This window comes from Pteropus alecto, unplaced genomic scaffold (genome assembly GCF_000325575.1).
Source record: "Pteropus alecto unplaced genomic scaffold, ASM32557v1 scaffold98, whole genome shotgun sequence".
Taxonomy (NCBI): domain Eukaryota; kingdom Metazoa; phylum Chordata; class Mammalia; order Chiroptera; family Pteropodidae; genus Pteropus; species Pteropus alecto.
This window is the reverse complement of record NW_006443570.1, coordinates 15,460,206-15,481,475: the sequence shown is the minus strand read 5'-3', so window position 1 is coordinate 15,481,475 and position 21,270 is coordinate 15,460,206. Positions and strand designations below refer to the sequence as shown.

Below are 21,270 nucleotides of genomic sequence, written 5' to 3'. Positions count from 1 at the left end.
TCAACAATAACTAACATAAATTACTGTCGACATGGAGACTCATGCCTTTAACATAAATGCGTAGGAGGGCAGAAGGGTGTAGAAGCTGAAATGGGTTTTGGAGTCAGGCAGACATGGGGTCAGACCTTGCAGTCAGAATTTACTAGTTCTATGATCCTGGGCAAGGTATTTACCTTTAAGCTACAGATTCTTCAACTATAAATTAAAGCTAAATAGGGCCAGAATTTATCGAGAGCTTTCTACATGCCAGGCTTCACTTAAATGTATTATTTATTCAATCCTCATCTTTATCTTAAGGCATTGGTATGAATTTTATCTCTGTTTTACAGATGAGAAAGCTGAGTTTTAAAGGGGGAAATTCACTTTGCCTGAGGTCATCCAGCCAATTAAGAATAAAGTTGGAATTCAAAGCCAGAGTCGGTCTGACCCTAAGGATTCATGCTCTTAACACCACTTTATCCTATCTGTACATAATTCAAAGGCTGCTGGGAGGGTAAGATATAATGTATTTAAAACATTTTGCACAGTGTCTGATACATAGTAAGCACTTACTATATGTTAGCTGTAATCTTATACTGTATACCAGAAGATACAGGAATGGAGTTGTAGAGGTATTTTGATGGATTAGCTATTGACTGATGGGGTTTATTTACCATATCTGGCCCTATTTTAAGGGACCCCTTGCTAGCCTCCCTGTTGCCATCTAACACATGCCTCTTCCAATGTACAATGGGGCAAAGAAGACAGTCTTCCCTGATTAATGCAGTTAAAGAAGATGGACTTTAACTGCAAATGGCCTGAGATACTTAACAATAAGAAGAGAAAGTGCACAATAGCCATGTCCTTATTTTTCACTTACAATTTAGGCTGAAATTGAAAGAAGCAACAACATTTAAAAATTCCATTTATTTCAAAATCATGTTGCCTCTATCAACTGAAGATATTGAACTCTGAAACCCACAAGATGCAGCAGCCTTGGAGGGGATCTGGCAGTTCATGTTAGGAGTGCTTGACCTTGGCCAGGTCAGGAATATGACCTGAATATGATCCTGAGCTTTGCAGAAGATGAAACTCAGATTTTCCCAGATGATCAGGGGGCTCTGGGAGAAGTGACAAATATTAAAGAAACAGTGTAGTCAGCTGTTTTCATTTATGATGAGGGCCAGTACTTTCTAGAGATATGAACTTGACAGAGGCTCCTGATAGCAAATGTGAGTATTCTTGGCTCTGGAGAGTATTTTCAGAGTATTGATATATTCTCAGAGTTGAGCTTAACACATCAAGGATTCTACTTAAGTGTTTTAATTACTTGGCCACTTATTAGATATGTGCCTTTGAGAAAGTTAAATTCCCTGTGACTCAGCTTTTTCATCTATAAAATGGAGATAATATGTATATACCTCAGAGTTGTGAGAATGTATGCAAAGCATTAGCAAATAGCTGGTTATAGTAATATCTTAATAAATAGTAACATGTGGTTATTATAAATTTTTTGAGAAGCTTCAAGTCGAAGCTTCTCAAAGATAATTTTATCTTTGGCCTTCTCAAAACCTTGAGGGAACTGAGAAAATTCAGCTTCATAGAAAATCTAGTTTACCCTATACTTCCTCTTTTCTTAAATGGGCTTCTCCATGCCATAGTTTCTCTTCAGAAAAAGTCCTGTTGATGGTCAGATGCATCTTGTCTTTTCTTTTTTTCTTTTTTTGAGATAGTACCCTACATCATTTTCAAGTGACCAGAATTTTTTTCTTATATAATATTGGGGTTACATAATACATGTTTCTGCCTAATTCTCCAAGTTAAGGTTCTCGGTTAAAGTGATAGCCTTGGTTTTACTCTTCATGCAGAAACAACATGTTCTAAGCCACCTGTTTCTGAGATCTGACCCCCCATTTTTGCCATCAGAACCTGATGTCAGCATTTTGTTCTCTTATTTAAGTCTGAACAAATCTCTGTGTTGTCAGGTACAGTGATAGGGGTTTTTCTACACACTTTCCATCACACTTCAAACCAATATGAATAAGGTGAATCTTTTATCTAGACCACCCTTTTGATCCAGTAGTCTCCTCTCTGGGGATTTATAAGTATACCAAATATATAAATATACAAATATAACTGAGCATGTGCCTGGCTTAATTTTAATAGTGTTAAATTGCTAGTAACCCAAATTAATAGAGGGATGATTATTGAAATTTTGTATGATCTAGCTGGGAAATTGTGCAACCACTTAAAATGCTAGTTTTGAAGACTATGCTACAACGTGGCGAAATGCCTGCATTAGTCAGCTACTGCCTCTAAACAAACAATCTTGAAATCTCAGTCATACAGTAATAAACACTTATTTCTCATTTATGCAGTGCAAGTCACCTAGGTTTTGGCTCATCTGGTCAAGATCAGTTGAACCTGGCTCCAGGCCATGAGTGGAGTTCAAGTCTGCTTCACGTCTCTCATTCCTCAGTGACTGGTAGGCTGCCCAAGGCATAGTCTTCACATGGCAAAAGTGGAAGCCCAGGAGAGCAGACCTAATGCCGAAATGTGTAAAGTCTCTGTGCACATTACAACTACTAACATTTCGTTGGCCAAATAAAGCCACATGGTCAAGAAAGTTGATTGTATAACTTGATCATAACTATGTAAAAATAGTTTTGTGAATCAACAAAGAATAGAAATAAATAAGCAAAATGAAAAAAGAAACTATGCCCCAAAACAAGAACTTTTTATTTTGCCTTTCTCCCTTTCTCAAATTTACACAAGAGAATTATATTACCCTTCTTTTTTAAAGTAAGTTTTAGAAGCATCTCACAGGATGCAATTTAGTTTATTAAACTAATTGTTTTATCCATTGCATCAAGGGTCTGTAGAAAAAAAATCGGAATTCTAAGTACAAGTAAGTTAGTCAATTATTATTAGTCCCTACCAGTTCCTAATCTCAAACTCAAACCAAATGAATTCCATCAACATGAACCTTTAACTTTGTTGCCTAAAAACAGATCGAATTGCTTTATTCTCTTATTATTAATTATTGCCGTGTTGATTATTCTCCACACTGATCTCTTTGAAGTCTCTGAAATTAGATATTCATTTCACTGAATAGAAGCATTGTCCCTAATAAATTCTGATTTTCCGAAAGTGGCAAGTCCATTCAACAAATAATTACTGAGCACTCTATGTTCAAGGCACTACAATAATTGCTTTTGGGGAAGTAAAGATGTGTAAGTGACCATCCTTACTCTCAAAGATCTCATAGTCTAATGGGAAGAGAAATGTGTACACATCTATTTGTCTACAGAAAGAAGACTAGGAGAAGGGCTTAATGGTTCTCAACCCTGGTGGCATATTAGAATCATCTGCACAATTTTTAATAAATAACACTATCCAAGCACATGCCCAGAGATGCTGATTTAATTGCTCTAGTGTCTGCCAGATCACTGGTATTTTTTAAAGCTCTCCAGATAAAAATAATGAGTAGCCAGTGTTGAGAACCACTGGGTTAGGCCTTCTACTTCGAGCCTGACTGAGCTGTTTCAGGAGACTGAAAGTTGGCAAAGACTCTCAAATTCAGTATTTAAAACAATTTTTAAAATCAATTACCATATCAAAAATTATATAATACATGCATATAGTTTAAAACGTTAAATGGTACTGAGGCTTATGACTAAAATATAGCAGTTCCCTGTACTCTCCATTTCTCCAATTCTCTTCCACTTTGCCTCTTTAAATTATTTTTAAAGAATTCACACATCTCCCATTATCCAGTTGTTAATGCACTGGTATCTTTTACGTCATCAAAAACAAATTAGTTAAAAAAATAAAGACAAAAAAATATTAATTGCTGAACTTTATTTTCTCCCACCTAAAATTACCCTAACCACTCCCCCGGCCCCCACCCGCCCAAGGAACAGTAAAAAGGAGTAAATGTCAAGTAATTGGTGCAGCAAGTGTAGGAGAGAGGTTCTTCTGTCCGATCCATGTCCAGGTTCAGACTGGCCTGCCTGGTGGCCCGAGCAGTTAAAAAAGGCAGCTAAGAGTACTTTTCTAAGCCCTACCTGCCCTCCTACCTCTCAGAAAGTTGATGGGCTTTATCTAAAATTATAGCCAAAAGAATATTTCCATACTTCGTCCTGCATTCAGGCCTCTCCAGCATCAATAAAGTTGTCTTTAACCTTTCTAGAAGTTAAAAACAGTCTGGAAATAGGAATCTTTCCAAAGCATTAAAAAAAAAAAAAACCTATGGAAAAATAAGATTGCATTGCAGAGCATAATATTAGCTTAACTATTTTGAGAGCTGACTAGAGAAAAGGACCTTTGATTTTATTTCTAATATATTGCACATACATTGGAAAGAAGACATGATAGGAAGGTATTGCATAGATTCTGCTATGCCAGCAACTACTCTGGCATAGTTTAGAAAGAGTTTGGTATTCTCATTTTAAAAAATTTAAGCCATAGAATAGCAGCAGAAAGGGAAACTAAGTTTAATTTTGGGGAATGAAAAAAAGTTAATTGAAAAGGTTGGCACTTGAACAAAGACATGATTGACAAGAAAGGATTTCAACAGGTAGAGGGAGCAGAAAAAGGTTTGAAGGCTGAGAAAATGGCATAGGCACAGCCAGAAGCCAAGAATGTGTATGGGTGTGTAGGTGGTAGTATTGCTGTACAGGTTCCCTGTAACCTCTCACTGGATTATAAAATTAACACCAAATCATCATGGAAAAGATCGGGGATGTGCAAAGACCTCTTATAGTGAGACCAATTCCCAGGCCAGTAGCCGGGTGTAAGCACTTTCTAGCCTAGATGAAAGTATTAAGACATAAAGAATGAATATGAGAAAAATGTTATGTGTTGGGAGTAGTGAGGGGAAGGTTAGTGGTCAACCTGGAAACTTTAGAAACTAAAGAGAGAAAAAAAACTTCATCCGAGGCAGAGATTATGGAAAAACTAGTCACTCTTAGCATTCTAAATTTGCTTTCTTTTGTAAACCTGACCTCTCTAGCCCTTGTGGTAGAAATATTTCTATTTTAGAGATGGTTGCAATAGTCTAACATAGCCTGAAGACTTCATACATTTGAATCAGATTACCAACTCCCCTTGCTGCAAAGCTTTGCTTGTATAATTTGGTTTCCTATGTTACTATTAAATGTACTGATTAGCAAAAGCATCCGGCCCACCTATTACTACAATCCTCGCTGTAAATTGTCAGAGTAGCATTTTCTTTTATGCCTTGGTCTTTTGTGAACTTTATTAGTATAAAGCCATCCTCAAGAGACTGATCCAAACTTGGTACAGAGGAAATCGAGTTCTGAGCCTATAAAGCTTGAGTCCCATAGCCAGTATTACGTGCCAACAAAGGTGCTGTCCTGAGATACCCAGTCAAAGTAAGTAGCCTGGAGGGCACCCTACTCCCCACCCTCAAAATAGTCCACCTGGACTGGGAGCATTAGAAACATTGGGAAATGGAGGTATAATAAAGAATGTGTTAGAAGAGTATGTCAGGGTGTTTCATGGAAAACCCTGAAAATTGGTTTGGTTTGAAGACTGCAGGGACTCACTGAAGATACATTAGCAGGGGATGGCACAAAATCAGTTCTCCGTATGAGGAGAACCTCTCTGTTTGATAGGATGGAAGCCAAATTAGGCTAAGAAAACTGGAGGAAGGCGACCAAATATGTCTGTCATACATGAAGGAGGTGAAGTGTACTGGAAAACAGATAGGAACTCTGCACATAGAGTGTCAGGGTCCCAAGATACATTTCTGTGGCTCTCTGCCATACTGACTCTGCCTTGATTTCCTCACTTGTACACGTGAAAGGGAGTAGCTGCCACTTGCCTGGAAGAAGGGACTCTGCTTTTTCTGGATTCCTATATTGTTTGAAATAATTTTCAGAAGGCTGCCTTTTCATAAAGCAGGTAGAGGTGTTTAATGGCTCTTGAGGCAAAGCAGAGCTTATGAGTTTCCTCTGACAAGGTACATTCTGGACTGAGCCCAAACACAATATTCCTCTCCAGGCCTGAAAACTGCTGAAGACTGTCTAAAATGATGTGACTACCCAAAACATCAGAGGCCTGGCTGAACACAACTTCCGTTGCTCTGTGAGTTTCAATTAATTCCATTGCTTTTAGCAGGGCAAGCTCATAACGCCCTCTGTCCTCCACTCTCCTGCACAGAATTGCTATGTCTTTGGGCAAATAGCCACATTGGAACAGGCTGTGACATCTTTCTGCCACACGATTCGCGATTTGCCCTATTGTCAGGTTAGTCTCCGTCTCACACACCCCAGGCAGAGCCTGAGCACATATTGCTTCCTCGTAGGCAGCTTCCCTGAACAATGACAGTATGTCTGGAGACATATTGAAGAGAGGATTTTCTTTGATTCTCTTCATTTCTTGTTTCATGACCATCGCTATTTCCAGAGAACAGTGAATCCCATTGGTGATTGTTTTACGAGGAAACTGAGCAGATGGAGGGGGAAGACCATTGACATCAGCATGATGAACTTGGAAAGGGTCCAGAAAAAACCAGAGAACCCCACGGGGAAAGTTTTCACTTGCAGCCCCCCTCACCTTTGAATGGGTGATGCTCTTAGCCTTCATGTACCAATCACCATATTTACTGCAGAACTTCTCAGTTTCATCCATCACTATGTGTTTAATCTTTAGGAACTCCCCTCGCATGAAGGTTTTCCGAGTTACAGCTTGGCAGGTGATTTGCTGGCTGTAAGGATAAGAGAGAGAATAGGATTTTAGGAAACACCATGCATTCATTACTCTCTGGATTGGAATCAGAGGCTAGTTCTCATCTGGAGGCTGATCCGCTGATTCAGTGGTGTCCTGAATACTACAAAACTGCTTTACTGATAAGTTACCTGACAGAATACATAATTGCAAACCCTACTTTTTGGGGTTATCTAGTTAAATCTGCATGTGAAACTTCTGAAATAAACCCGGATAAGAGACTATTATTTCTATTAGTCTATTTCTGCATCTTGACAATCCCTAAAGACAAGCTCCTTACGTCTAAAGGAAATCTCAAAAGTAATTTACACTTGTTACTACCATTTCTTTCTGTCCTTTTTAGAGGTAGAGAACAGCCACCTAGAGGCATATCATAATTTTTATATGTAAAAGAGGTATGGGCGAATACAAATTCCCCTTAAAGCAAATCCTATTTCCCCACTTACTTATAGTACAAAACCAGAAACCTCTTTAGATTTTAGTAAGGAAAACATCAAGAGGTTGCTAAGTTCCATGACATATCAGATAGGGTAACAAATCTACAGGGCTGTATCTCTCTGTGGCTATGAACCTGTTCACTTTGCTCAACATATCAGAGGAGGAGGAACAAATTAGAGGAGGCAAGAAACAACTAAGTTTGGTTGTTGCTTCAGTTTGGATCCAGGTAATATAATATCACTCATTCCTACAGGTTTTCTGATTTTACATATACAGTCCCTGGGCTTTACTCCTTGAACCATAACCATTGATGTTCTTCTCTTCCAGTTTGGCCTGTGTACCGTTTTTGAAGAAAAGCACTGATTCGTAGCCATTCTCTGTATCCCCTTCACATAGGGTTTAATAGATATTTGTTAGATTGAATTTGCCTTTTGACTGAGGTATTTTTAAACTTACCTATAAAGCATATTAAAAACCACAGCCCTTAGCACAGTTTACGACATCCTTCATCATCTGGCATCTGCCTCCTTTGCAACATCATCACCTACCACATACCAACACCCCGTCACTGCTCCAATCAGACTTACCCTTCTGATTCTTTAGTGTCTCCATGCCTTTGTACTTGCTATATACTCTTTGCCTAAAAAAGCCCTCATTTTATTCACTTCTCTCACTGACTTTTAAGAATGTACTCAAAGATCTCCTTTACTGGGAAGTATTTGCTGACCAACCTTCACCCCAGTTAAGATAAGCATATCTTTATTATCATACTAATTACACCACATTCACATTGCTTATTTTTTCTTTTGTCCCTGTTTATGGCCAGGTCTTCAATATATTTTCTTCTCTAACACTAAATATCCACAGCTCCTCACATAGACATGGTGCTCAAAAAGATTTGTTGAATAAATAAGTAAACCGAACCAAAAATTCAAATGAGTTTGCCTTCATTTGCCAGATTATAAAGCAACCAATTTTTTTTTTTAGTAAATTGAAAGCTAAAGATTTAAATCAGAAGCAAATTTGCATGTTTTCTAAAATTATTGATTCATAACAATTTAAACAAATGAAAATATTTTATAAACAAGATCAAATGGTATTTAAATTCAAAATTCTGTTATGTATGTCTAATTAAAGGAAATACCCTATGGCTTTAAAGTATTAAATATTAAGCAAAAAGTTTATTTAAAGAAAGATAGGTTTGTTTCTACTAAAATTTCAGGCCACAGAGTATGGGAAAAAATGTTTCTAGTTATATAATGTTATGCACACTTGGCTAATTTATAATGAGATGTTTAAGCCTGAAAATTGCAAAGTACTCATTTGTAGCTCAACTACCTAATCACTTGGAAATGTGAACATAGTTTGGGCTCTAGCACTTATGCAATTAAGGCAAAATCTTAAATTAACAATACAAATTACTTCTGTGATACTGTTGAAAGACTAACTAAATACATTTATTGTGTTTAGTTAGTGAAACACTTACACCACGTAATTCTTTAAGGAGTCATTTTCACAAACATAGAGAACCTCTTTTGGTTTGCAGTGGAATAAGTCCTTAATTTTCTCCATGATCTTTATGGCTAGGGCTGTCTTCCTGGTTCCTGGAAAGCAGTAGATGAACAGTTCTCGGGTCTCCTGAAGGCTCTCTGAAAGCAGCTCACACTGCTCTGCTATGAGCAAGTTGAAAAATTCATAGCCCAGCAGGTCACTCAAAAGAGATCTAGAGCACAGTGAGACCACGATAAGGGCCTGCAACAAGTCTTCCATTTCCTCCTCATTAGCAAGCTGGTAGGCTTGGGGGTAGTATACAGGGATTTCACAAGGTCTGCACTGTGTGGTGGGCAGGTATATCAGCTTCGGAATGACACACACTTTTTCTGTGTAACCAATAGTTCCTAGTTTCTGCTTTAACTGACGAGCAGTATTTCGGGCATACTCAAGGCTTTCACTCTTACTGGGGTGTTTTAAGATTGTAAAGAGTACAAGGGGGCTATTAACTGCTATTAGGAGAGCATCACACAGGACATCCTGCTCTTTTTTTAAGCCAACATCACTAGCCCAGCTTCTAGAAAATATCACAATCCCCTGAGAACAAGGATGTATCTGCATCTTCATTAATTCTTCCAGTCCTTTATGATCTGAGAATAGCTTCTTACAGAGTGATTCTGGTTTAAATTGTATCTCTTCCTGTGTCACTGAAAATCCAAGGAATAGAAATTACTAAAATGTACAAAAGCATATTGTAAGTATTCCTGCAACATAAATAAAAGAAATGAGTCTAGCCATGGAACCATAGGTTTCCTTGTCTGCAAGAAAAGCACCCCTTCTTCACAGGCCAGGACTGTGAAGTTCCCACTGTTGACTGCTCTCATACAGGGAAGGCAATCAGGGAGAGGTCTTCACAGAACAGCCTCCTAGCACCCTCTTCTCAACCCCAAATGGTCCACTCCTGCTAGGAAATCAGGCAGTCACTCCTTCCTGTTAAAGAGGTGTGTGAGTGTGCGCATGTGTGCCTGAGGCTTTGAGAGAACTAAGAACTTTAATTTAAAACAATGATTCTTAACATGCAGCAATTTTACTACCCCCACCCCCAGGACATTTTTTCTTGTTACAGCTGGAGGAGGGCTACTGGAATCTGGAAGGTAGAGGCCAGGAATGCTGCTATACATCCTACAATTCAGAGGGCAGCCCCTTTCAACAAAGAATTACGTGGCCAAATATCAGTAGTGCTAAGGTTGAGAAACTCTGCTTTAGAATCCCATGGCTCACCTCCTTCTACATTGGAAAGCCAGGGGGCAAGTCTCTTGGGCTATAGACCTAAGGAATTTAGGAGAACTCCTAAATTATCTCCAATTTGGGGAACAAAAACCATAAGCGACTAGAAGCCCAAAAGCACACAGAAATATTGTGTGAATTTGATGACTGGGAAATAAAAATTAGCTTTTTCAGGACCATTATGTCTGCTAAGTCCTATATTTGACCTTCTTTCTGAGGAGAAAAATTTGGACTAATTGCTATCAGTTCCTCCCAACATAATTTTAGGAAATAAATAAATAAATAAATAAATAAATAAATAAATAAATAAATAAATAAATAAAAGCCCCCTCGGCTGAAATCAAGAAAGAAATACCTGGAAACAAACGTTGTTGTAGAGCACCTTTAAATTTCAGGACTTTTATGGGACATGATGGACTTCTTAGTGCAGACGAAGCTGGTGAAACCGGGAGAAGGCTGTAGTCTGTGGCCAGACTAGAAGGAGCTAAACAAATATATGGAGAGTTGTTTCAGACAAAAAAGAAACAGAACTTTTTAATTGTTCTTCCTACTGTTGACATGTGATTTGCATCATGCCTGATCTGCTCTTACATTCTCTGTGCCTCAAACAGTTCACATATGTTAGGAGAGGAAGTCTGGGGACTCCTGGAGGACCATGCATTTTCTGAGTCACTGTGTGATTCATCTTGGGCAAGTCATTTTACCTCTCTGTCATGACTGGGTGAGGTGATGATCCCTAAGGCTCCTTCCAACTTTAATATTCTGATTCCGGGTCATCTCTAAGAGGAAAAGGCTTCTAGCGGGAGCAGAAAAAGTTAAGCACAGTATGTATTTTTTATACTGTTATAGTTGTTTAAGTTCCCATCCAAAGTTTAGATAGAATAAAAAGTGGCAGGATCTCTAGTTTGGTGTATGTGTGTATGTAAAGTAAACTCAAACTAATTCAGAATGAGAGAGAATAAGTCAATACAATCACTCAACTCTTGATCCAAGCTTCTTTAATAAAATTAAATACTGACCATGAAGGCAAACTGATAAACTTTGTTCAGCCGGTGAGTCTTTTATGGATTAATTAGAAATCACCAGGGCTGATTCTGTGAGGCAGGGCAAAACTGTAAGGGACGTGAAAACACTAGGAGTCCTCGTCCCCATTCCCATTCCCTGCCCCAGCATCTCCTTTTTCATCAGTTAGTTTTTCCCCACTTCGGGAAAGTGGTTGAAGGCATTAGCTCCTAATGTTACTGAAACAATTCAAATTTGTCAACAAATTTCCCTTGAAAGAATTAGTGAAGAGTCATTCTTAAATGATGTTTCTCTGAAATATCATCCTTAGAGATTACTGATGAACGTTTGTGACTGAAAATATCAGCCTGCAAAATTTTTTCAACAGGCCTTTACAGTGCATAAAAGGGAAATGCCACTAATTCATGGCTGATGGCATGCTATAATTTTCCCAAAGTAGACTGAAATCCAAGCATTTCCTGACTTCAAGGAGTTCATATTCTTTGAGTTAGTAAACATATTAGAAAAAGGAACCCTGTAATGGGAGAATATTTGTAAGCAAAACAGCTTTTTAATCATTTTAATTCTTTGAAATATCTGTGACCAAATGCCCACAGAAGGCAGAGAAGGGAGTTTCTCCCTGCCGACTGGATAATGGCTGCTATTCTGCTTTACCTGGCTGAATATCCAGCATCATGGCCACCCAGTGCTCGACTGTCAGCCTTGTGACAGAATTGTTCCTCATAATCCAGGAATCCGGGGCCTCTGTGAATACCACACAGCAGAAGGGCTCCACTTGAACCACACAGACATAACCATACAAGGCATCTTTTTGGTATACATCCAAGATTTTGGTAGTGAAATTCACTTTTGGCTTCTCACAGCAGAAGTGGAATGTTGGCAGTTTTTCTATGCAGTTTTCTATTTCTTTTTTTAATAGGTCAGGGTTTACTCTTTCTCTCTTACATCCAAACACTTCTTTGCTCTTATCATCCACCCCAATAATTAGGTATCCCCCATGGGTATTGGCAAATGCAGAAATGTAATGAGGCAGCATTTCTTTAATTCGAGGGATAATCTTTTTGGTAGTGAACCTTTTAAACTCTACATGTGTTGACTCAGTAAAGCTGAGTTTCTCTTTATACATGAGTTTGTCCTTTTTAAAAAATTCTGAGGCAGACGTCTTCATATTTTCCTCTTCCTGAATGTTTCTGTCAAGAACTTTCTGAGGATGCAGCTCCTTCACCCTCGATCTTCCTCTTTGGGCTCTAGACTGCTTCTCTCTCAGAAGCTCCAGGGCACTGCTGGCACTCAGGTTGATAGCGGAAGTCACATCTCTCTGATATAAATTTGAGCGCAAGCTGCAAATCCTTAGAGGTAGGCTGAAAACATCTGGGCTCCATGACTTCACAAAAATCAGGAGATTGTGCCCCTGCTGCATGTAGTCAAGGTATTTCTGTGAACCTGAAGGAAGGAGCTTTTGAAAAGAAGTTTCCAGATCCTGTCCCAGCCCATGGCATGGGTAACTGTAGGTTTTATCGTCAATCTCCGCTTTAATCACACCCCCTCCAGAATTTAAGAGTGCACATGTAGCTTGGATGATTTTAGAATTCTCAGTTCTTTTCAAATAGTTATTGGTCATCTTCTTCCTGTTCTCTTCTCCAAAAGTCACTCTGCCCACTTCTACAATTACCTCAGGATAGAGCATTTCCGTATTGGTCTTGAGACTCTCCATCTCAGCAACCCCTCTGTGCTCCAAACAATAACAGAAATGGATTCCAATAAATAATCAGGACAGAAATGTTGCTTCTGCATTAACAAGAATTCAAGATATTACAATATTCTCTTCAAAGTTTTAAGTTATTGGCAATACATTTTAACATGGAAATAATCTTTGATATCACTGTTTTCTAACAACTTTGTCAAGATCCTTAGTTTTTCCATCATGAATGGGCATAGGTAAAGGTAAATGCTTAATATTTTGCCATAACAGAAAACTTATAGCACTGGAATTTTTGGCCATTTTTTTACTTAAAATTAGGAAGCACCAACAGTGAACCCAGATATAAAGAACATGGGTTGGCACAGGAACCAATGTAAGTTATTAGAGAATGTGTAGAAGCAGAACTTAAAGTCAGAAGATCCTCCTATTTATAATTCAAAGGAGAAAGAAAGAGGGGCAATAGGGAACTAATGGAGTATAGTTTGAGAGTATACGTGATATAGATATCTTGCTATAAAAACAAACATAAACTTGGTATTATTATTTTATACATTTTTAAAGCTTTATTCTACTCCTGAAAGAATGTCAATCAACACCAAATGCAGAAATTGTTTTATCTCTTCAAACATTATTCTAAAAGTACATTTCTTCATATACAGTGATACAGAAGCAGGTGTTTTCCTGCCCTCCTAATAGTTCTGCCAGTGCTGTGAGAACCTCTAAGACTTGGACAAGAATATGAATGTAGGGACATGGTTATTAAACTGTGGCCAATCACCTTTTGCTTCACAAATAGAGCACTCTAGGTCAAAATTAGGGCACTGAAGCAAATATTTCAGACATGACTCTCTTAGCTTTTGTTAAAAAAATAAAATGTTTACTAACCCAAACCAAAATTCTTCCTCTAGAAGAAGAGAACCCATTTCTTCTGTGTGATCTTTGCAAGGCAGAGGCCATATAAGTGTTGTTTGTACTCACCAAAAGGAAAAAAATCAGGCATTCAGCAGTATGTGTACCCTCCTCTGTCATAGTTTGCTCTCAGTTGCCTTCTCGTCCACCAGGTAAACCAAAATCAACCTGATGAATTGTTTTTTTCCATATGCAAGCATCTCCTACAGGTAAATGTAACTGTATGGCCCCTTAGAGAAATTTCTGATAACATTCTATTCACATCATAGAATCACAGAAGTGCTGGAAGGGACTTTAAAGATCTTTGGGTCCAACTATCCATCTGATTCTTAAATCTTCTCTATAATATTCCCAAATCTCAACAAATTGCTTTCCAGCAACTGCTTGAACACCTCCAATGATGAGTAACTCACACTATTAAATTAGTCCTTCTATTTTTCGACAACTCTGTTAGAAATGGCTTCCTTATGTTCAACTATAATTTGTCTCCCTGTAATTTCCATCTGCTGGGGCTCACAGAACAAATCCAATTGTTTTTGATCTAGTACACTGTACTCTCATGGCTCCCAAGTCTCATTGATACTGATGCTGCTAGATGCTGCTAACAACTGTGATAGATATCATTTTCTGAGATTCTAGCTTCAAAAGAACATCTTTTCCACTCTTCCCAAAATTTCTCACTCATTTTCCTTTACAAGTTTCTCCTTAACTACTATATAACTAAGCCCTTCATGCCCTCAGACATAAACTGCACCTAAGATGAGATGGATGAGATTTTTCAAATTAAACTTTTTTTTACCTGATGTGCTTGCTTCTTCTCTTGTTTCAGTTCCACATCTGGCTTTGGTCTGAATGTTTGTTTGCTTTCTGTCGCAGTCCCTGTTGCCCTTTTGATATCAGCCTGGGAGGAGCAGGAACTCTGCAAGACTCCCCCAGTTTTCATTACATTGACCCACTGAGGAAGGCTGATAAGGACTCAAGTAAAGCCTGTGACAGGGTAGATTAGCAAGCCGAGGTCTGACTTCTGGGAGTGAATGAGGTAGTAATGGGAAAATTCAGAAGTTTTCAAGTGAGGGGCTAAAGCTAAACTTCTCACCTCTAAGGGGCCAAGTGTCATTTCCACACATCATATAAGCACCTCCTGTCCTCATTAATTTCTTTTCAAAGCTCTACATTCATTTTAAATTAGGCCACTCTGCACGTATCCATTATGAGCAATATTAAGTTATTCCATTACCTTCCAAAATTGCTTGTTCCATTCTACTTACTTTTATTCTCTTTTTCCTATTCTTCTTTTTTATTGGACACAAAACCCAGCCTAGAAAAATGCACATTGATGAGGTGCTGGCTATCCTTGGGTGAGAGAACGACAGATTATTTTTGTTTAATTTCCTTTCATTTTTAAAAAAAAACTTTTTCTGTATTGTTTTTACCATTAAAATAGGAATTGTTTTTATCATTAAAAAACGAAAAAATAAACAGGTGAACTATCTCACTTAGGAATGCTGGTTAAACTGGATAAAGCTTCCTATAGTAGGCCGAATAATGGCCACCAATTATTATTAGTATTATTATTAGGAACCTGTAAAAAAGGTCATTGCAGATGTGATTAAGTAAAAGTCTTTGGATGGGGAGATTATGCTGGATTATCTGGGTGGGCCCTAAATCCAATTACAAGTGTTCTTATAAGAGAGAAGCAGAGAGAGATTTGATATACACGAAAGAGGCAACATGACCCATAGAGGCAGAAATTGGAGTGATGTGGCCACAGTGTAGGAATGCAGCGGCCACTGGAAGGTAGAAGAGGCAGGACCGGATTCTCTCTCCCCTTGTATCCCTTCCCCCCTTCCCCAGCATAACCCTGCTGACACCTTGATTTTTGCCCAATAAAACTGATGTCAAACCTTTAGCTGTGGGAAAATAAATTTTTGTTATTTTAAGCAACAAGTTTGTGATAATTTGTTGTAGCAGTCACAGGAAACTGATATACTTGTCTCCCTCTAAATTGAACCAACAAACAAGTCTGTGTTTCTACTCAATTTGCTTATGATGAAACGACCTTTTTTATAATAAAAAATAGATTTGATTGATTGATTGATTGATTGATTTGCCGAGGTTACTGTTCCTATGAAGTTCTGCTTTGCTGGTATATTACCCTTTGTGCATGTTGGCTAAACAGAGTTTCCAGGACAGGAGGCAGAACAGATACTATGATGAATATTTAACACAGCAACACCATAAACTCCGAAAGCCTGCCCTCAGCTTCAACTTTAACCTATTTCCATTCACTTCACTTCCAAATTCAGTCTCACTTTTAGTTTTACAACCTACCTTAATTCCCAGCCTCTCTTGCATCGAAATCCCTGATATTACTTACCTTAAGAAAGATAAAAATGACCATCTTTTACTGAACATGTACATTTGGGTGCAAGGCATCGAGATGGGAGCTTTCCATACTACACAGAAACTGAGATTACATGGCCAATAAGTGGAAGAGCAAGGGTTCAAAGTCAGATTTGTCTAATACAAATGTTTCTACTCCTTCTCCTGCCTTTCATTTTGGGATTCTAGATTGTTTTTGAGTCTCCAAAATCAGAAATCCGCCTAACTATCTACCCTTTTTCTTCCTGCTCAACAGGAAGATCATTATTTGGACAGGAGAACCAGAAACCAGATTGTTTCTTTTATTCTTCTTCAATGTACTATAAAGGACTAAATCTGGAGAAGCAGGGATAATGTGAAAGATAAGCAAATAGTTTCTCTTCCTTCTTCAAAGTTCCTTAGTTGAGTCCCCTGGTTATGAATAGTTAGATTATCACACCAGGGAGATTCTCACATCTTGGTTTTGATACCTCAAAACCAACTTTGCTTTTTCCTAGGTCTTGGGAAAGTGATGTGGCCATTCTGTTGACAATGGGCTAAGAACTAGAGCCCCCAATGTATTTAAGATGTATTTACTCACTAAGAATTTCAATTTATCAGAAGTCCTTTGTGTCGGTGTACACAGCCTTCATGCACACTAGACACAAAATGACAAATACCAGCCTCCACCTCACCCTCAATTCATTCATAGAGATGATCTAGAGAGCAATAATGCTAATTCTACCATGCTACTACCTGACTCTGGTAAGTCTCCTAACTTTCATCCATTCTTTTATTCGATCACCTATTTTTTGAGCACCTAGGGTGTTGAAATCCTAGCTCTGTCACTTTCTAGATTCGAGACCTTGGTTAAACTAATCTCCATACAGTTCTGGTGAGAATGAAATGAGATGATATACATAAAGAGCTTAGCATGGTGCCTGGCATATAATGTCAGCTTTTCATTCAATAATCAATTACTAAGCACTTACTGTGTTCTGAACATGGTGCTATGCTGTAAGGCTACATGACAAAATAAAAACTGCCATTTAATGACTGCTTTCTTTGGGCCAGACAAGCAACTTTGATTACTTTGATTTGTCCTCATAACAACTTGTAAGACATGCATGATTTTCATCATCTTATAAATGAGGAAACTGAGTTCAGGGTAGTAAAGATCAAGGTTACACATCTAGTAAGTAGCTTGGATTTGAACCACTATCTATCTGATTCTAAAACCCATTTACCATAATTCTGTCATGCATCCATACTGTTAGCCAGAAGAATAAGACACATATCCTGTTCACAATCTAGAGAGGGAAAACACATATCAAACCATTGTAATACAGCATATATAATAACATCAGTTGAGCACTCTATGTTCTAGGCATTGTTCTCATTCAATTTATCTAACAGCTCTGTGTGCTATAATATTAGGTGCTATTATTATTCCCTTTTTGAGAAAACTGAGGAACAGAGTTTATGGTGCTTACAAATATGGTCCATGTGCATGATCACTACATTCTAGTGCCACTCTGGAGAGCTAGCAATGTATGAACAATGTGCTCTGAGTGTTCTGAGGTGTGACAATAACTCTGCTTGTGAAAATAAGATAAGATCTCATAAATGAGATGGTTTATGAGCTGTAACCTGTAAGTAAGAATACCAGGCTGAGAAAGAGAGATGGAGAAGAGGAAAACCAGGCAGAGAAAACGGCTCATGCAAATTCTCTTCACTGTCTAACCTCTCCTATCCGATTGGCTGCTCCTTGCTGCTTATTCTATACCATCTCTCCATTTCCACTGCCACAGTCCTAATTTAGGCTCTTATTGGCTCTCACCTGGACCATAGCAATCACTTGCAATAGCATCCCTTTGCCTTCCTTCATTCTATTTAAAAACACAGTTGCACGTTGAATTTTCTAAAGTACAGCTCTGATTATGTCATCTCAGGCTCTGAAATCTTCAAATCTCTCTTTCTCCAGAAGTCTAAACTACACAGCCAGCAAGCTACAATCTTTAACAAAGTCTTGACCTATCTTTCAAATTTCTGCCACCCCTTTTCTTTAACACTATCACTGGTCCTCAAACTTTAGTGTGACTCAGTATCACCTGTGGGGCTCTTGTTAAAAATATGTATGCTTCGGCTCCAAACCCAGAATATCTGATTCAGTAAATCTGGGTTTTGTCCCAGGCATTTTTATTTTGTGATTTGTTTTTAGTGCTGAAGGACATCTATATTGCTGTTTCCTCCTGGTGTTTCTAGAAACACTACGTCTTTAAACTTTACCTAAATTTGGTAAAGTTTCTTAAATTTTGAGAAACACTACGTGTTTAAACTTTATCTAAATTTGGTAAGCTCCTACATGTTTTCTTATTTGATTTGGGAGTTAAATTACTCCTTCTCCCAGAATCTCCTAATTCTCGAATCTCACCCATCTTTCAAGACCCAGATCAATTGCCACCTCTCCCAGATAATGTTTCCTGCTCTCTTTTGCACTTCTTTGATATTTAGATGCACTTTTCTTGCGGCACCTCTTGCTTATCTAGGAAGTGTCCAAGCGCCCGAGCAGCCAATAAATTCACCCTGAACGGAGAGGGACACGTGCACCTGAGTCTCCCCTCCCTCCACGCCCCCAACGCCTAGCCCTCGAGGGAATCTGGACAAGTGCAATAAACACTGTTGGATCACTCAATCAATAGTTCTTCCCGGAAACCCAGGGCATAACTGCCTCAGTCGCCCTTCCCTATTTGTGAAACAAGGCACCGGCAGAACTATTCAGCATTAACAGTCACCTAGTGGTCCGAGGGCGGGTAGGAACTGCTCAGAGGCTGGAAAGCTACTGGCCTAACTCTGACAGCCACGCAAAGAAGCGATGGAAAAGGCGCTTCCGCCTGCCCGCCCGCTCCACCCCTGACTTTCGCCTCGCCCTCCGATTGGCTGCTCCTTGCACCCGCCCCCTTCTCAAGGCTGAGGCCCATGTGACCCACTGGCCGCTTCGGGATTGGTTGCCCCGGGAAAGGCCGCACAGGGCGGTGGGGAGCCTGCGGGGCCGTAGGGCGGAAGTGGATATGGAGCCGGGAATGGGAGCGGGTATCGCCCAGAACCCAAAGGCGGAGTATCGGCTTCCTTCAGCCTCCGCTGGCCCGAGCAGAGGGCGTAGGAGTTAGGAGTTTGGAAAGAGAGCTCAGGACTCTTACCTGGGTCTGATGTGAGCCCTGCTCCGGCCTTTCTCGCGTTTATCCGCAGGGACGGCTTCTCTGTCTTTCCTGAACTTGGTGGGATTTGGACCTTATTATTTTTGAGGGTCCACTGTGTATAAGCAATGGTTGTCCTGCACTGGACGCCGTGCAGCGCGCCATGAGGTAGAAGCTGGGGGAAGCAGGGCTTAGAGATGCTTGAGGTATGGTCTTACCTACGTGAAATGTTAGAGGTAAGTCGGCTTTATAAATTGTGCTAATGCTTTTATAATCTAGGCGCTTAGAGTTTAGTAGGGAAGCTCGCGTATTGACTGAATTAAACTCTTATTAATTGAGCCTCCTCCTATATACCAGGCACCATTCTGAGTGTAATGGTAAGACAGACCTGGTTCTTTACGAACTCTGATGAGGCTGGTGGGAGAGAGGAGAAGGTGGGAGACGTGAATGGGTAAATACTTGGCATGTGATCCCTGTTGTGGTGGGAAAAAGTGCTGTGGGAGTCACAGGAGGGGATGACAGAGTTATAGACCACTTAACAGAGGTTACATCTGAGTAAAGTTTTAAAACTAATTGCACATTCTCGACATTGAAAGATGCGTTCTCCACATTGAAAGGGTGGGGGAGGCACTCCACATGGAGTGAATGTTCTCAGAATATGCTTGCTGTGTATGGCTGGAGCACACTAGAGCTCTGTTCACAAGTTTCATGCTTTTAGACAAATTTATTTAAGTTCTCTCGGCCTGTTTCCTCATTTTTAACGTGTACTATTTCACCTGTACAGGATGATAAGATAAAGACTCAAGCATAGCTCCTGTAAAACAGGCACTTTGTTAGTTTCCCTCCATGGAGCTTAGTTGCTGAACGCAAACAGACCAACAGCCATCAGTTTTTAACTATGGAGTATGAATTTGTTGACATTTACAGATGGCTGGAGGAAGCATGTGGTGTCTCCAGAACTGTTATTTAGCTACTGACAATACCATGCTGAAAGGCTGGGGAGAGTGACATTGTTTGTGATCCTAGTACTTTTCCATGTCAGTGATAGTATAGCACCTGAAGGTGTCATTTAGATAAATGAAATGCAGTCAGCTTTCTCATTCAGAAATTGATTATTCAGGGTGTGAATTGCTTTGCATTATCCAGGCTTTGCGTTGCTTCTTTTATCTTGCTCATGGCCTGGAGAAAAATGAAGTTAAAACATATTTAGCTGGTAATGAAATAATATAAATCTGATTATCAGACCTCAGTTCTCTTTCCAGCTTTGCTGTTAATTTGCTAAGGACCTTTGGCAAATCATAACCTCTCTGGGTCTTGGACTCTTAAGATAGATTTGGATATAAACATTTTATGTGTATACTTTTTAATCTTTGCAGCAGAATTGTAAATCAAATTATGTATTATTCCTTTATAAAGGAATTTATAATCTTTAGAAAATCTTTTTAAAGCTTTTGCTTTAGTACTAGACTATAAATGCCTTCACAGGCATCCCTGAAATTTTATCATGCATAGTGTTTTGGCTCATGAAAAAAACAAGTTTATCAACTGTAAATGCTTATAGACTTGCTTCTGTATTTCAAAAACAAAAAGCTCCCCCCAAACAAAACGTTTTCAAATTTGCATTTTTGTACAGCAGAGTGGCTTAAAGCATTGTGGAGGATTATTCAAATCATGGTTGAAACTTATCTAAAACGAAGCTTTATTTTTTCGTAGGTAAACCTAAGTTTTTTTGGATATGAAAAGAGCACGTGAAATGCTCTTAGAAAGAGGTGAAATGCAGTGATGCGATGATGAGTGAAGTATAGTCTGACCTGGTATTGCCATTGCTTCGGTGTTGGCATTGACCAGGGCGTGATCACTTAATCTTCTCTCTGAGCTGATTCTGATTGTGTTTTTTCATATTGGTATGTTCTAATCTATTTGGATACTGGTTTTATTATGTATAAGAGTGCTTTTTTTTTTATATTCTTTTGAATTTTACTGATACTTTCATGTTTTCCTTCTTAGGTTGAAGTAAAAAAATACGGCTTTGATAACTTCATGGAGGACTACCATTTTTTCAATCTCGATTCTGGTTCATTTCCCTTATTGACTTATTACTGTATTAAAGATGTTTAATTAACTGTGGTA

At 38.9% G+C, this 21,270-nt stretch overlaps 1 protein-coding gene, 1 long non-coding RNA gene and 1 other non-coding gene across 6 annotated transcripts in view; 2 read left to right on the top strand and 1 right to left on the bottom strand.

Annotated features, from left to right (window-relative positions):
- The window catches only part of LOC102880640, a 24,956-nt gene extending 3,686 nt beyond the window's left edge, over positions 1 to 21,270 (top strand). Inside the window, exons 3-5 of one of the 4 annotated variants that reach the window (XR_001518033.2) lie at positions 330 to 493; positions 6,007 to 6,090; positions 21,148 to 21,270. This is a non-coding gene — a long non-coding RNA (uncharacterized LOC102880640). Of the gene's footprint in view, positions 1 to 329; positions 494 to 2,357; positions 2,695 to 6,006; positions 6,091 to 6,411; positions 6,545 to 21,147 lie in introns of those variants that run through there. The other 3 variants (XR_003043913.1, XR_001518034.2, XR_439358.3) reach the window with 3 other exon arrangements.
- SLFN14 lies at positions 2,831 to 13,713 on the bottom strand. The gene is made up of 4 exons (XM_006924949.3): positions 11,626 to 13,713; positions 10,304 to 10,432; positions 8,657 to 9,368; positions 2,831 to 6,712 (listed from the first exon to the last, which is right to left on the bottom strand). Exons 1-4 carry the CDS (start codon positions 12,683 to 12,685, stop codon positions 5,881 to 5,883), a joined length of 2,733 nt encoding a protein of 910 aa, XP_006925011.1. The 5' UTR covers positions 12,686 to 13,713; the 3' UTR covers positions 2,831 to 5,880.
- On the top strand, positions 20,923 to 21,019 carry LOC112473448. Its single transcript, XR_003044014.1, has one exon. It is a non-coding gene; the product is annotated as a Z30 small nucleolar RNA (small nucleolar RNA).